The sequence below is a fragment of the Schistocerca serialis genome, chromosome 5 (genome assembly GCF_023864345.2).
Source record: "Schistocerca serialis cubense isolate TAMUIC-IGC-003099 chromosome 5, iqSchSeri2.2, whole genome shotgun sequence".
NCBI classification, from domain to species: Eukaryota; Metazoa; Arthropoda; class Insecta; order Orthoptera; family Acrididae; genus Schistocerca; species Schistocerca serialis.
In genome coordinates this window covers 534,111,553-534,129,409 of record NC_064642.1, presented here as the reverse complement: position 1 = coordinate 534,129,409, position 17,857 = coordinate 534,111,553, and the positions used below count along the sequence as shown (strand labels likewise).

At 43.4% G+C, this 17,857-nt stretch overlaps 1 protein-coding gene across 1 annotated transcript in view; it reads left to right on the top strand.

The window, feature by feature from the left end:
• LOC126482061 (A disintegrin and metalloproteinase with thrombospondin motifs adt-2-like) overlaps positions 1-17,857 on the top strand; it is a 178,116-nt gene that overhangs the window by 57,133 nt on the left and 103,126 nt on the right. The window contains exons 6-7 of the mRNA XM_050106037.1: positions 2,938-3,087; positions 8,173-8,384. Of these exons, the coding sequence (XP_049961994.1) occupies positions 2,938-3,087; positions 8,173-8,384 (362 nt within the window). The remainder of the gene's footprint in view (positions 1-2,937; positions 3,088-8,172; positions 8,385-17,857) is intronic.

The following is a 17,857-nucleotide window of genomic DNA, read 5'->3' as shown; positions in this document are numbered from 1 at the left end:
GAATACTGGTAATGAATCACTCCTAGATGGTGTAGGATCAGAAGCAAAGTTCTCCATCACCGACTTACGGATTCAAAGTTCTTACTGTAGAAAATCACAGCTTCAATCTATGCTGCCCATCTTGTGATCACTGGCTCTGGAGGCAGAGGTACATCAGGCAGCTGTTGCTTCCAGCGTTGTACACGATGCGGACATTTCAAGAAAACCTTCTTCGTTGCTGGTCAGTGTATTTACTTTTGAGAATTGATGTCTGTCTTAACACCTCGTTGCAATAGACGAGCCTTAAATGTAACATGCACTAAATTAGGATAAAACTCATTAAGTGATTTCCCCGCTTTCAATACGTATGGAGTAGCGTCTTTGTACATCAATAGGACCCTCTCTTCTTTTACGCCATCTGGGCATAGTATCTAAGTCCATCTTTAATGAATCTAGTAACTGTCGAACTATCTGTTACCGCGAAAGGTTTACAATAAATTAAATAGGGTTTAGATGCTTCTTCAGAGTCCAACTTTCCCACAGTTAGATTAGCGATGAAAAGACCTACAGCATCCGTAGTCCCATCATTAGAAATCCTTGTAGGTGATTTTCAAATGTCATCCCCGATTTTCTTCTACTATGTCAACATAGAAAGTTCAGGTAATTTTTTCTGAGAGTGGGCTCGTCGGGAATGTTGCTGTTGTTGCAGTACTTTTGTAAGAAATGTTTAGATTCACGTACATGAAGTTTTTTCCAGGATATGTTCCCTGCAACCAATACAAAACATTGCTCTTTGTAAAATTCACTATCAGATGATGTAGGATGTGCCTGCAACTATATAAGTAGAGCCTGTTTCTTAGAAGAAATCCGTTGTTTATTCCTAACACGTAGATTGCATCGTAAATTTTGTTCTTTGAGATTCCATCGTACATCGTATACGTTTATCACAAGTGTGACAGAGGACGATTTTACCATCATTGGTTATAACACTGACAATAGAAATAATATCGAAATATATAAAATTATGCAGTAAGGTGTGTCATGTGCGTTATACCTCAAAATATGTAATTTGCACTTCGAAATAAGGATCTTTTCAGTGTAATTCATCGACATTTTAGTTTTTCTTGTAACTACATGTAAAGAAACGGAATATGTAATTACATATAATCCGGGCTCTAGTAATTCTTAAATTATATTTCGTAAGTGAAAACCTCACATGACTCGTGTGATCACGCTCATATTTTCAGGGTAGGGATCGTCAGTTAACTTCAGCCTCCCACACTACTACTGCAAAAGGTTTTGAGAAATTAATTCAGGAGTCCACACCTAGTGCAAGTGATAGCGATAAAATACTACATTTCTTTCGCAACAAATAATCCTGCGAGAATACAGAGAGCGTTGTGAAGGATACTAAGTTTAGTGACTGCAAGATCATTGTAGCGAGAATGCTTAGCTTAAGAACCAAATTCACCATAAATAAACGGATAATCACTGTATTTAAAAAAGCAGATAAAAGATTTCCTGATGTTTTCATGAGACAGTCCTTATTTCTAGCTATGCAAGCACAGACCCGACCTGGGTCACATTCAAAGAAATGGTACTGACGGCACCTGAGAGCTTGATACCAAATAAATTGATAAGAGACTCAACACATCTCCCAGGTCACACGAGTGTGGTCAGGACACTGTTGCAAAAACAACGGGGAAAACATGCTAAATTCACAAGATTGGAAAACCTCTAAGATATGCATAACCCCGAAATTTAATGCGCACTTGAATGCGAGACGCTTTTAATAGTTTTCACAACGAAATTCTGTCTCTAGATCTGGCTGAAAGTCCAAACAGATTCTGATCGTATGTAAAGTAAATCAGCGACAAGATTCAATCGACAGCGTGACAGCAACGATAATGATACAACTCATTGGGTACTAAACGCAGTTCTTTGAGATTTATTCACCAAGTGACATGATGTAAATATTCTAGAGTTCAAATCAAAAACAGCTGCCCAACATGAGTAACTTAGAAGTGCACTGCGCAACATAATTAAAGGATCACTTTTTCGAAGCCCCATAATTGTCTCCCATTGCGACCCATAACTTAGAAATCTGGCTCCAAGGCGCCTCTGCAACAGTGCAGAAGCGTGGCGCCGTGCGTCATCACCCTCAGGCTCATTGACGCATCAGACAGCGAGGTCTCGACACAGGTGAAAAAACGCCCACAGTTTGGAAGTTAATGTTAGCTGTAAAGTAGGTTAATGAAGTCACACTGGTACCAAATTTCACCGCAGGTCTGCCCAACGCCACCTTGGATGTGCCACACGATGAGGAGGTAGCTACAGTCCTCTTACCTACAGTTCGCCCCTTGTTTTGACGTCTCTGCAGTGGAGGTCAGAACCGCGACACACTGAGTTGAAATCACGCGGTTTTGTTATGAGTGACCGAGGAAAACATACCAAACACACCGCCGCTCAGAATTGACAGGAAAAGGCCTCAGGTGGTAGCACAACGGGAGTTAAAAAACCACCCCTTTCCTTGGGGCGCTGATTCCACACATTTCGCGATCGAAAACCAACATCTCTCATTACGATGAGCAATAGAAAGATGTTCTAGACAGTCTTCGACGCCTGTGACACCTTCGGGCGTTTCAACCCTTCTCTAACCATAATGTGGGGTACATCTCCACGGAACGTGATCGAACTCATTTGGAGTGCAGCGCGACCGCAATTTTTGCTCACGTGTACAGGATGCAACCACGCCATAGAAAGGCGGAGAACAGGAGAGCTGAAGGTCGGAGGTCAACCTACAAACGTTCTTCCATTTGTCGATTGGAACGGGAGAGGAGGAAACTGACAGCGGAATCAGAAGTATCCTTCACAGCAAACCAGAAGTTGTCTTGTGCAGTAGGTGTGTATATGCAGACTTAGATGTAGATCAGCACAGATACGGTTACTTGTTGGCAGGAACCGGAGCGGCAGCGGCGGGGCAAGGCCTCCGGCTACACGGTGGAGGCGGCGCTGTTCTTCGACGAGGCCGCCTACAAGCTGTTCGCGCCCTTCTTCCACAACAGCGACGAGAGGCTACGCGATATGTTGCTCGCCTACGTCAACGGGGTACGTACCAGCCTTCCTGTCAGGAAGGTAGCAGTTCGTAGTAATAGACGGTAAATCATCGAGTAAAACTGAAGTGATATCAGGTGTTCCCCAGGGAAGCGTCCTAGGACCTCTGCTCTTCCTGATCTATATAAATGACCCCGGAGACAATCTGAGCAGTTCTCTTAGGTTATTCGCAGATGGTGCTGGAATTTACCGTCTAGTAAGGTCATCCGAAGACCAGTATCAGTTCTAAAGCGATTTAGAAAAGATTGCTGTATGGTGTGGCAGGTGGCAGTTGACGCTAAATAACGAAAAGTGTGAGGTGATCCACGTGAGTTCCAAAAGAAATCCGTTGGAATTCGATTACTCGATAAATAGTACAATTCTCAAGGCTGTCAATTCAACTAAGTACCTTGGTGTTAAAATTACGAATAACTTCAGTTGGAACGACCACGTAGATAATATTGTGGGGAAGGCCAGCCAAAGGTTGCGTTTCATTGGTAGGACACTTAGAAGATGCAACAAGTTCACTAAAGAGACAGCTTACACTACACTCGTTCGTCCTCTGTTAGAATATTACTGCGCGGTGTGGAATTGACGGAGGACATCGAAAGGGTGCAAAAAAGGGCAGCTCGTTTTGTATTGTCACGTAATAGAGGAGAGAGTGTGGCAGATATGATACGCGAGTTGGGATGGAAGTCATTAAAGCAAAGACGTTTTTCGTCGCGGCGAGATCTATTTACGAAATTTCAGTCACCAACTTTCTCTTCCGAATGCGAAAATATTTTGTTGAGCCCAACCTACATAGGTAGGAATGATAATCAAAATAAAATAAGAGAAATCAGAGCTCGAACAGAAAGGTTTAGGTGTTCCTTTTTCCCGCGCGCTGTTCAGGAGTGGGATGGTAGAGAGATAGTATGATTGTGGTTCGATGAACCCTCTGCCAAGCACTTAAATGTGAATTGCAGAGTAGTCATGTAGATGTAGATGTGGAATGACGTAAACACAGGGGGCGCTACCATCTCGTTCAGTCGATCAGTGTCTTATTGTCTCCGTTTGAACAAACTGAATAAATACATTGTCTACGACTGAAAACTTCAGATGTAGTCGCAAATTCGCATACAACTCGTCTTGTAAAACTTCCTGGCAGATTAACACTGTGTGCCGGGCCGAGACTCGAACTCTGGGTCTTTGCCTTCCGCGGGCAAGATCCCGCAAAAGGCGAAGGTCCCGAGTTCGAGTCTCGGCTCGGCACATGTTTTAATCTACCAGGAAGTTTCATATCAGCGCACACTCCCCTGCAGAGTGAAAAACTCATTCTGGAAACATCCCCCAGGCTGTGGCTAATCCATGTCTTCGCAATATCCTTTCTTCCAGGAGTGCTAGTTCTGCAAGGTTCGCAGAAGAGCTTCTGTGAAGTTTGGAGACGAGGTGTTGGCAGAACTGAAGCTGTGAGAATGGGTCGTGAGTCGTGCTCGGGTAGCTCAGATGGTAGAGCACTTGTCCGCAAACGCAAAGATCCCGAGTTCGAGTCTCGGTCCGGCACACAGTTTTACTCTGCCAGGAAGTTTCATATCAGAGCACACTCCGATGCAGAGTGAATATCTCATTCTGGAAACTTGCCTTGTATTCGCACCATGTCACCGCTTGGTCTTTTATCGTCTCCAAAGTACAAATATCTCCTCCCACACCTGCCAAAAGCTCTCCGTTGGAGGCAGAGCGTTTTCCACCCACAATTTCTTACCATTTCTGAGTAGGGCGTAATAACGTACTAAATATAATGAATAGAGGAAATGCTCCAACAGTTAATAATGCAAATCCCACAGTTCTGTCATTGTCAAATATTTGTGGATAAATAAATGGTGCTCGTGAAACACGAATTAGTTTCTTTTGCTTTCCGGACCTCTTCTTTGAAATTTTTCACGTAGTTGTTGTAGATGACCTAAATAGTGTTCCCCAGATATCGCTTTACCCTTTGCTAGAAAATCGATGCACCAAGGATAACACGGGTTATAACCGTTCCGGTGGATGAAATGGACAAATCTTTTTCTTTTAGCAGGGCCACTGAGTTCCTTTCACTCAATGATTTCATTGCTGTTTTGTTCCTACTCTGAAGTGGTGGACTTGCGTCTTGTCCATAGTAAAAAATTGTTATATAAAATCTGTCTGATTAGTCTATTTTGACATTTAGTTTTTTGTATTCGTTTTTGGTTATAATTATTGACGAGAAAAGCGTACCGCGCTCTTTCTTCTAGTATGCCAGTGGATTCAAGTATTTAGTACCGTTAACAGTCGATCATCCTGTTGTTCACACGTGTGGTCGTTGTTTTGGGAAGTTCTTCACGTTCATCGTCAGGGGTATTACTACGCACTTAGTTCACACTCTAGTTTCTCGAAAGGTGGAAAATAAAGCATCGCTCGTTCTAAAGTACCTATATTGATTAATATACATCGGTCAAACAGAATAATTTTTTGACGACCCAATACTCGAGTTTTTCTGCTTGAACGAAACTTAGTCCGAATGCCTTCTTTAAAAAGCTGTACAAAAATCTATTACGTAGACCGAATTAATACTTGTCTAGTTTATTGTGCAAACTGTACCAGCATGAAAAAATGGATACGCCGTTGCTATAGCAGGCCGAAAACTTTTCACGTAGCCAAGTTAAGATACGTTTTTGCTGATGCTGTAACGCAACATTTTTTTTAATTGGCCAGTTTCAGCTTCATAGTCATTATCAAGCATTTGTGTGTAAATGATCATATGTCTAATTGTGACCTGTAAATGAGCCGGTCGGGGTGGCCGAGCAGTTCTAGGCGCTACAGTCTGGAACCGCGCTACTGCTACAGTCGCAGGTTCGAATCCTGCCTCGAGCATGGATGTGTGTGGTGTCCTTAGGTTAGTTAGGTTTAAGTAGTTCTAAATTCTAGGGGACTGATGACCTTAGAAGCTGTCTCATAGTGCTCAGAGCCATTTGAACCATTTTGAACCTATAAATGAAATAAAACAATGCCAAGGGATTGTCTACAAACAGCAGAATTACGAACACTTCCAAGGAAATACTTGATAATGACTATGAGGTTCAAAGTGTCTAACAGCAAATAAAAATGTCACTTCTAGTTACAGCCTCTACGAAAACATGTCTTTAGTTCATCAGCATTCTGTGGCTGTGAATAAACATTGAGTAAGTTCTAGCAGTAGACTCCCAAAAAGAGAGCCAGGTAGTGGAAGCTCTAAATGGACTTTTATGCCTGTGCTGTCAGCTCGGAAGTAATGTAGTCTGAAGTATTTGACACTGCTTTCACGATTTGTAATATTAGTATCTGTTTAGATAGCTTAAAAAATCTTACTTTCGATAATCTAACCATGTAGGTTCAAAAAACCCATCTGTGTAAAAAAATTTCTTAGATCGTCGCTGAGCAGCGACCACCTGATATTTCAAAGAATACCTTACGTGCCACGGTGCGGAATACGAATTGTTCATAATTTGTATCGATAGAGATATTTTGTGTTTTTTATTTTTTTGACAGCTGAAGAACTGTAATCTTCTTCTGTTATTACAGTCGTGATATTTTTTAAAGACGGCGGACGCGTATATGGCGTGGTCCGCAATCACTAATTAATTATTATAAAATATTACTATTGTGCAGTGCTATGTAAGAATTTATGTGTGCAGCTAAGATGAAATGTCGAAAATTCTAAAGGACTTTATTTAAAGAAACAGCCGGCAAGGTATAAAATTGAAATGTACGGATCCTATTGTTAGAAATACTGACTAAGGTAATTAAATTCATTATTGTGCTCTCAGATGCTGTAGTGCCTACTTATTACTTAAAGTATTTCTATACTATCCACATCCTATTAATGGCAACAGAAATCACGGTGTTTTTATAGTTTTCATACAGCTACCAGGGACCGACTGCATGTCGGCAAACGTCGTAGTTAAGGCAGAAGGCGCATTGCTGTTTACCTTGTTTGTGATTTAAATCCAACTTCTTTTAATGTGTGGTGTAGTATAACAAAGAAAATTTCCAGCTCTGTCTGGTCCCTTAGGTTTCTCTGTTCGTAGTTGCTATGTCTCATATCCGGTCGTGATCGAACATGATCACGACACAAATAAATTGAGTGGGAATGCGAACTCTGTTCTTGATCCTGAGAACGCTACGCCTTCTGCAAACGGTTTCAGGTGAAATATAGATAAACTATAACTTACAATACTTAAGTCTTTTGAAAAGTCTTTGCTCTTCCCGCCAAGAATTGGTACAAAACTCACAACAGATTTTTGAATCTTCACAAGAGAATAATAATTTGATCAATATATTTTAAAAAAAAGAAACACAGATTACTCTGCTTTTTTTCTTAAACTGAAACACAGTCACGGTACAATAAATGAAATAATTCGTAAGCTGTCGGTGTTATGACAAACTCGATAAAAACCACAACTGAACAAGGTCCTTTAACCAGGAACCCCAAGAATCGGAAGCCGAATAGTCGTACGCAGTGAAGTCTCCCAAAGCAGCAATGCGTTAAGAATCGAACTGCACTGGCCATGGCAAATAGTCGTGGTCACTCAAGAGACGCCGAAAGCTGCTAAACGATTCGAAGTGAAACTGTACGGACGTAGTTGGTTCCCAAATACTGGCCACGAGCAGTAATTAAGAGCACTATTGGACGCGTTGCGAACGCTCCCTGGCGGTGGCCGTGGAGTCTTTCCGAGCGTCTCGTAGCGCTGGCTGCAGTGTCTGTCAGCGACTCTGCGGTCTCCATATGTGTGTCTGACTCGGAACCTGAGTCGCCGTTAGGTCGAGATGATAGGAAAATATCGGCACTGAAGGAGTAGTCCTTCAGTCCTATAAGCAAACAATTATAAGCTTACACGCACAGGCCTTGTAGCCCCACCACATGTACCCATTAATATCACTGGCATCTCATTGCTAGGTCGAGAAGTTTTCCGTGTGTCCTCATATGTGTAGCGCTCTCTTCAAATGGGAGTCACATACTTGAAGCTGGAAAGGGGCTTTTGCTGGAAATCCTCAAGTGGCACGTGGTGCGAGCCTTGACCGGATGGTGCAGAGGAACCAACATGAGACTCGATTGGTGCGCAGGTGCAGGCGCTGTACCACCACCCCAGCCTGGGCGGTCGGGTGGAGATCTCGCTGGTGCGGCTGGAGCTGATGAGCAGCCAGCCCGCCGACCTGCCGCACCACGACGGCGAGCGCGGCGCCCTGCTGGACTCCTTCTGCGCCTTCAGCGAGAAGCACAACCCCAAGGGCGACAGCGACCCCAACCACTGGGACATGGCGCTCTACGTTTCAGGGTGAGTACACGCTGGCTGGCTTCTAGCTACTTGTCCTCTTGCTACGGACGCCTCTTCTGCGACGCAAAGGCGACAGGTGACTGTTTAATTACACTGAGCAGGTGCAGAGAAATAGTCCCTCTCTCCTTTATTTAAGTGCGTCCATAATTTCTAGTATGAGTTTTCGCACGTTCGCCAGTTTTACATGCTCTCAGCATTGAAATACGCTGCATAGGCGAAAACAGATTGCGTTAGTTCTTTGTGGAAGTTCGCTTCTTAATACAAACACACTTCCAACATATACTATTCACGTAGCTTGTCGAGGAAAAATACAGAGGGGTCCAAAAAAACGTATCCACTGTTTAAGAGTACATAACTGGCCAACTAATTGACGGAGTTGTTTCATCTTTAGAAGACACTGTTATCCTACACAGAGAAGACAAAGGGCGTAGATTAGATCTGTGGGAAGAGTTACAAATTTCCAAACATATTGAGCTCAAGGACGGTAATATACTGAACGACCAGTTGAACCTTGCTTGAAGACAATTTTTCGAATGCTTTAGCCGGCCGGAATGGCCGTGCGGTTCTAGGCGCTACAGTCTGGAGCCGAGCGACCGCTACGGTCGCAGGTTCGAATCCTGCCTCGGGCATGGATATGTGTGATGTCCTTAGGTTAGTTAGGTTTAATTAGTTCTAAGTTCTAGGCGACTGATGACCTCAGAAGTTAAGTCGCATAGTGCTCAGAGCCATTTTTTTTTCGAAGGCTTTAAACCTGTACTGTTTACGGTATAACATTAATGCTTGTAACCTTAGTGGTTTATTTCCTCAGGAAGCTATGATGCACCTTCAGTGCTTTAAGCTCACTACCCCTTATGTAATGGTGGTTTTGTCACAATGTATGTTTGCTACTACATCGGCCCTTATGTGATTTTGCCTGGCTCTAAAATTTTGTTTTTCCTGTGAATGTGTATTAACAGGATCGTGAACCAATATTTGTAATTCCCTCTTGAGAAGAGCCATTATTGTCAATTTGAACTTCTGACATATATACCGTTTGTGGTCTTCACTGATATAGTAACATAATTTTTTTATGTTTTGGCTGTATTTGCCACTGGGCGTAAGTTTCTCGGCGTAAGCGCCACCGGCCTTTTTTATGTATAACTACATTATTTGTACCAATGCTCCCATATTGTTATAACGGGAGTGTTAATTTCCTTCCTTTTTTATTGTTACTCTACCTAAGGACGTTATTAATACTGATAATTTACACGTTGCCTTTGTACGCCAGTTGGCACAAGTTTCTCGGCACGAGCGCCACCTGCCCTGTTTTCAGAGTAACTACGCTCGCCGATTACACTCAGTCGGCTGTGAGCTCTGCAAGATCCATGAGCTATTTTATATTAACGAAACAAACCCTAATTCTAGGGCTACATTTTATTTTTGACACATGGATCTATGCCGACAGTTGTAAAAACTGCGATGGTACATTAGTCCTTACTAACGTAAAATTGTAAGTACCGCTCGTCGTTATCATACTTCTGTAATGAAAGAGTTCTCTAAATTGTCTTAAAATTTATTCTTGGCTTATAATTTTCATACTTTTCTAATGTAAGCTATGATGTTCATTGTCCTTAGGTTACCTTCTGAAGAAGACAAATTTGTATTTGTCGAAACCTAGGTGAAGAGTTTCTTTATCCATTGCAACTGGTCGGCTGTTTATAATTTTAGTACTTTGGTAGTGTAATAGTTTGTAGCTCCGGCAATCGCCACACAAGCGTTGTACATCCTACGATTGCTACACGCAATGAACGATGACGATCCATATAGTAGAATGGAGTACTGCGAGTGGTTTACTAACGTGGTGCGCAACGATGAAGAGTTTGCAGAGATGATTGTGTGGTCTGATGAGGCACAGTTCAAACTAAATGGTACAGCAAATCGCCACAGTTGCATCTACTGGGCCGCCGAAAATCCGAACGTCCATGTGGACAAAGCCGCGAATTTTCCAGGAGTAAATGTGTGGTGTGGGTTGTCTTACCATTTCGAACACCTACAGTGATATCTTTAAGTTGGACTTTAAGCTACACTTTCACCAAAAATGAGACAACTCCGTCAATTAGTTTGCAAGTTATGGACTTTTAAACAGTGGATACACTTTTTTGGACCCCTCTGTATATGCACCGATCAGGCAGACCATTATGACCACCAACCTGCTATCGACACAAACCCGTCTAGGTGATAGCAGAGTCACCTGCCGAGGAATGACTGCTAGTCAGACACAAGCACAGTGCATGTAGTATCAGTGAGCATGGTGTCCATGTGTAGAACGGGGAAGGCGCCGTCTTTGTGAGTTTGACCGAGGGCAGATTGTGATGGCCCGGAGGCTCGGCACGACCATTTCTAAAACTGCACGACTTGTCGGGTGTTGATGAGTCCTGTGGTGATTGTTTTCAACACGTGGCGAAACCAAGGTAAAGTATGAAGGCTTTTACGACCGGATGACATATCTTCTGGTAAACCTTCCGGGATGTAAGGTCGTGGTCCATGAAACTCTTTAGCTCCTAACGTTTCGTCCAGAGCTGCGCTGGACATCTTCAGAGGGGTGTTTCTCCTCCGGTGTGTCTTGCCGGCAAGACTCACCGGAGGAGAAACACCCCTCTGAAGATGTCCAGCGCAGCTCTGGACGAAACGTTAGGAGCTGAAGAGTTTCATGGACCACGACCTTACATCTCGGAAGGTTTACCAGAAACCAAGGTAAAACCACAACCAGATGTCGTGAGGTTGGGCGGCTACCCCTCATTGCAGATGTCGGGCGTCGTAGGCTGGACAGACTGGTAAAACAGGACAGGCAGCGAGCTGTGGCGGAACTAACATCAGACTTTAATGCTGGGCAGTGTAGAAGTGTGTCTGAAAACACAGTGAACCGAACACTCCTAATGATGGGCCTCTGTAGCCAACGACCCATGTATGTGCCAATGTTATCAACACGCCATCGGAAACTACGGTTCAAATGGGTACGTGACCATGTTTTTTGAATATAGTTTTCTGTGGATGACATGACGTATGGCGAGAAAAACGGCAACAGAAAAAGCACAAAAAATATGCCGCAAACAACGACAACAATGCTCAAAAACATGCTATAATGCTATAATGATAATAATAAATAGGGAAGTGTGAAAGTACCCACAGAAAACTATATTCAAAAAACAAACACTACAAATGTGATGTGTTACAGTGTTTGTATAGCTATGCTATTTTCTGCATGTTTTAGATTTAAAGAACCTACTGATGAAGACGATATTTGCGCTGAAACTAGTTTGGGGAATAAAGAAGTAAATAAATAACAAAAAGTGTTTTGCATCATGGCCTTATTAATGATAATCGCTTTTCAACCTGACAGGAATTTCTGCTGTGAGTGACCATAGCTACACGTCAACTAGTTTCCAACAGAACATTGCGAAGGGAATTGCCTGCAATGGAGATTTCTAATCGGACACCTTGTAGAAGGCCATTGCTCACAGTGGAATATAAAGCAAATCTGCGTTGGGCCAAACGGGTCAGTAGATGAGTGGAGACGCGTAGTGCTGTCTAACGACACGAAAAATTTCTAAATGATGCAAGATGTTGAGTGCACCGACGAACCAATGAGTCGTTTGATCGTCTGTGTGTGGAGAGTGTAATTCAAGCCGGAGGCGATTCTATGGTGTTTTGGTGGTGGTTTTAGTATCACTGTGAAATTCCTCTTATTTTGGACGCTGTATATTTTGTTTGTTTAATAATGTGTTTGAACGCTGCAGTTAGGATAACGAATTCGCTCTCTTAAGCAGAAATATAGACGACTATCGTGGCGAGTAAGAAAGAATTACCTACAGGTGGAAAGCAGGCTGCTAGGCCGTTAAGCGACGTTTAATTATAATGATAATTCTAATAAAATGTACGAAGAACGTTGTGTTTTAATAAATCTACGATACTGCGTGTGGCGTTAAAAAGACGTCATGTGTGCATCAAGTCCTGCGAGCAGCTACTTGCGTGAGAGGGGGGCCGCATCGAGAGCTAACGGAAGTCGGCAGCAGTTCCTGCGATTGTCGATATTGCGTGTGACGTCAAAATGACGTCGTGTTTGCAGGGTGTCTTGTGAAATGAGTATTACCCGATTGATTAACAGTGTGCTTCCGAGATTTCTGTTGAGTTGTTGTTTAAATTTTCTGCACAATGTTTCGACGACCGACCCAGATAACTTATTCAGGTGCTACGAGTTGTGCTGTTATGTGTACTCACTGCCTGGGTACCAACCAGACTGCGAACTGTTGTTGGTCTCACGCCGCTATTATAGCCGAGTTCGATTCCCGAAGCTCCTTACGCCCTTTGACGCTCTTCTTTCTCAGAGGTGTCACTGGTATTCCGTGAAACACGTAGCCTCCCAGCGTTTTCAAACTCTGGTGGATGTGTTGGCTGGCGAAATCAAAGGGCGTAGTGAGCGTCCTGAATCGAAATTTTCTATAATTGGCGGCGAGAGACCAACGTTAGTTTACAGTGTGTTTACACCCCAAGCAGTGTGTACACGTAACAGCACAAGTCGCAGTATCTGAAGAAGACGACCGTCTAATTCGTCGAAATACTGTGCAGAAAATGGAAACAACAAAGCGGTCGAACACCTGGAAGCACACTATTAATTGCATGAACCAGGATTTTCAGGAAACATTCTCGTTAACCAAGTATCGCTCTTTCTCCCACATCTTCACGATGAGCATGAGTGGACACTCGCGTGATACAAGATAACAATAAGTGTAATCCCAGGACTGCACCTATTCCACTTGTATTGGACCTCCGAAAGCACTGACCTTAGTCCCATAGAAATGTTTAAGGCTGCTCGGAACAACGGATGAAAAGTAGCAAGGAGAATCCCCAGTAATTCTGTAGTTTTGCGATATATAATCAGAAATGGGTATGGCATACCCTCTTCCTTGCCGAGATGAAACCGTTGTTAAGGCCGGAGCTGGTGTTGCGGGGTATTACCGTGATGTCTGCTGGGGCTTACTAATTCTTTTGCCGTTATGATTAGTTTCCGAAAAGCAGGAAGTATGAACAGATGAAAGTGTCGCAGCGTGTGCAAGCAGTGGGGAAAAATTATTTTAACATTTAGTACTGTCGATATAGTAGCGAACGCAGCAACGCAGAGATGAACGTTTTGCAATCTGTATAGTTCAAAGATGAGGTCTCATTCAACCGTGATGGGGTTTATAAGTGCCGCTGCAGCCGTATCTAAGCGACAAAATTTCGTCTTCCAAGCTCGTCTCAGATCACCAGCAGCGATTCTTTATCCTCTTGGGAGCTACGGTTGTCCAAGAGCAACTAATGCGACGTTATTTGCGGTCACCCACTTTGAATGGTGCACTCTACCTGATGTTCATTCGCTATGTGGTGACACTGTTGTCGCACAGTGTAACTCTTCTTGTCAGTCGGCGAATGTGCTTATGACATGCCCGTGCACAGCACCACTTCAGTGTTATTTACCATGAGTGCGTGGCGGAGATGTACCCACTGTGCATGATTGCTGGCACCGGTCGGTACGATAATGTACGGTTGCAAGAAGACCGGGCTCTGGACTATCACGTGGCACTACCGTCATGTTCGACGTATGTCTCTGGCACATTGTGCTGCATATTCAGCTGCAATTTGAGCAGCAGTTGGCACCACACTGACACAATTAATTATTACAAATCGGTTATTTCAAGGACAGGGGTAGAGGTCTGTTGTTTTTTGTGATAAAAGCTGGTTCTTCCGTGGTGCCATTGATGATCGCGTGTTGGTTAAAAAGAAGCCAGTTGAACGCCTGTAACAAACCTGTCTGTGTGCTAAACACACTGGACCTACACCTGGAGTTACGGTCTGCGGTGCGACTTTGTATGACAGCAGGAGCACTCTTGTGGTTATCCCACGCATTCTGACTGCAAATTTGTACGTCAGTCTGATGATTCGACATGTGCTGTCATGCATGAACAGCCGTCCAGGAGGTGTTTTCCAAGAGGATAAAGCTCAACCACAACCAGCTGTTGTAACCCACCATACTCTACAGAGAGTGGACAGGTTGCCTTGACCTGCTCGATCACCAGATCTGTCTGCAGTAGAGCACAAATGGTACATCATCGGACGAGAACTCCAGCGTCGTCGACAAACAGCATTAACGGTCCCTGTATTGACCGATGAAGTGCAACAGGCATGAAACTCCATCCCACAAACTGACATCTGGCACCTGTACATCACAATCCATGCACGTTTGCATGCTTGACTTCAACATTCTGACTCTTACACCGGTTATTATTGTACCAAAATTTCGCATTTGCAATGGCTTTTCTAGATCTTGCGTTAAACTGTGCTCCTGCAAGATGTTTCGTCCGTCAGGATAATATGTTTGGCGAAACTAAAATCTTGTCCCATGCTTCGACTTACTTGGATCCTGTTATTGAAGGAATAGTATAAATTAGAATCTGCGAGAACAGTTTCAACGGGATCAGAGGCTATAACGTTAGTAGCGCTTGGAAGCAGGCTCTTGACACTGAGGAGACACAGAGAAACGCTCTGAATTGTTTATGTTCCTACGAGAGCGCTGTTACCACCGTTCAGACATTGGACCAATTTATGGCAGGATGACGTAATGATGATAAACCCCGACCGATCACAAGACGTCTATAGACTATGAATGGTCACCACAACGGGAACCACGACAATTCACTGTCCCCGACGAAGACGGTGCAAGATTTCCTCGAAAGCTCGAGATTTTACCCAGATTTGACGCGACAAGTAAACTGAAAACATTTGTACGCAGAAGGGGGGTATTGGCCGTCGTCAGTATTAAAAGCTGGTATGAGCTTAAGTGATTGCTGTCAGATGTAAGTTGTTTACGTCATTATAGCACCAAATATTCTTTTGGGACCACTGTTTCCGTATCTCAGTTTAGGATTTTCTACAATTAGTATTATTTTGTCCCAAAAGTTTGACTCACCCTGTGTGTTTAGGCTGTTAGGTTTTACTCTTGACAATTATGGCGTCGGAACTAACTGGAAGATTGGTATTAAGAGTCAACCGTCGCTGCTCAGCAAACGATATTTTAGCGGGATAACGTTTTATGAAACATTTTGATATTCGCCGCAGTAACTATTGCCCTAGATCAGTAACCGGAAATTTTCTCATCCATGCGCCCTAATTTAGGTTTGCCGTGGATTTGCCAAATGGTTCGGACAGTCCTGTAGCAATGTCAACTACTTCTCAGATTTGTCACCCTGCCTATAATGAGTTTGTCGTTTGACGAAACGCAGAATCAGCCTTCCATCCATACTCACTGTGATATTCAGAGTGAACTGAGTTTGTTGAAAGCTTTGTTATCACAGATTACATGACACTGAAATTATCACATCACAAATTTCCTACTGGTTCATTATTTGAAATATACTTTGACTGACAGTCCAAATTGCAATAGTTACCAATCTGAAGAACTACATCAATTTGAACTTCAGTCATTGTCTTTCAAAATGCATAGTTTGTTTTTAACATGAATCACTCCACATGGTCCAAAGAAATGATACTATACACACATCAGTAAACCCTGATTCTTTACAGAATCAACTCGCATATACAGGGTGATTTTTTCCACCGTGTACACACCTTAGGGACTGACTGATGAGAAGATACGGAACAATGAAGGTCTAATGAACTTATGTCCGGAAATGCATGGTTCCTATGCTAAAGACCATTTATTCAATCATACTTTTTTCAGAGACTTTGGACTAATACGCGATGTACCATGCAGGGTGGTACTGTTTCTCATACCTCATGCCCTAGCGACGTCTCCTGCCATAGTAACTGGTAATATTGTGTCCGATTCATGTCTCTTGCTGACTCACCATGTAGTGGATGTGATACAGCGTTGTACACAATAGTTTCTTATTCGAATCGAAAGCTTGTCGACATGGCATTTACTTACGGAAAGGCAGTTTCGTTTTAGGAAGCAGGAAATCATGAAAGACGTCCCGATATGTTGGTATACAAGACTTGTGGAAGGCGGCCGCCGCATCAGTACCAGGCTGTTGGCCCACCAGTACAGGGTAAGCCAGACGACCGTGAGGAACATTCGTCATAACAACTGTTACCACCCTTATCACTTACAGCGTGTGCAGGGCTCACTAGGCATAGAATTTTCACATCGTGAGCATCAGCTTTCTTAACAGTCATCTTTGGGATAGTATGCAAAGCGTCATGGTATGCTGACAGCGAATCATGAGCATCGGTGCAGCCAGAATGCATGGGCCAGGATAGTTGGCGATCGTATTTTGGGACCAGTCTTCCTGCCATGTTGCCTAACAGGCCGGAACTGCCGGCATTTCTTGCAGGTGACTTCGCCTGCCCTGCTGCAATAAGTGCCATTGATGATTCGAAGGGTTATGTGGCTTCTATGTGATGGTACTCCAGCTCACATCACCGTTAATGTCGGGAACATCTCTTCCCTTGTCGATGGGTCGGACGAGGAAGTGCAGTTGCATGGTCTGCTCATTCACCTGATCTCAACTCGAGCGGTTTATGGTTATGGATCCATTTCAAAAGTATTATTTTGCAGAGCTCAGTCTAGATAAGGAGACAGGGGAGCAGCGTACTCATGCTAACTTTGACACTCTCCGGATGCAGCCTGGCCGATGTGTACGTGTGAGACGGAACATGCTACAACGCGTGCACACATGCGTTGAGTCACATGGAAACAATTTTCAACACATACTGCAACTGTGGCTGCATGGTACAGGGCGTATTAGACCGCAGTCACTGTAACAATGAATGACTGAATAAATGGTCTCTAGCATGGAAACTGTACATTTGCTGACATAAGTTCATTACACCTTTTTTGTTCCATATCCTCTCATCGATCAATCCCTAGAGTTTTCACACGGTAGAAAAAGTCACCCTGTATATAATGGCTTCAAACGTCTGATTACAATGAGTTAATGTGTTACATACTTGCCTTTAAGCATATAAGTGAGAAAGTGTTCCTTAAAGGTTTGAAACTATGTTTTAAGTTTGTTGGGAATCAGTAAGTGTTCTCATTATGAGACATTGGATGAATACATATACATTTGCATCTACATAATACTCCACAAGCCACCTAATGTCGTGTGGCGGAGGTTACTTCTCGTACCACAAACTGATCCCTCCTACCCTGTTCCATTCGCGAATGGCGCGTGGGAAGAAGATTGTCGGTGAGCCTCTGTATTGGCTCTAATTTCTCGAATTTTCTCGTCATGGTTATTGCGTGAGATATATTTGGGAGGATGCAATGCGTCGTCTGAATCTTTCTGGAAAGTGCTCTCTCGGGATTTCAGTAGTAAACCTCTCCGTGATGTACAACACCTCTCTTGTAACGAGTTCCGATGGAGTTTGATGACCATCTTCGTAACGCTCTAGCCCCGACTAAACGATCCCGTGACGAAAAGGGCCGCTCTTCGATGGAC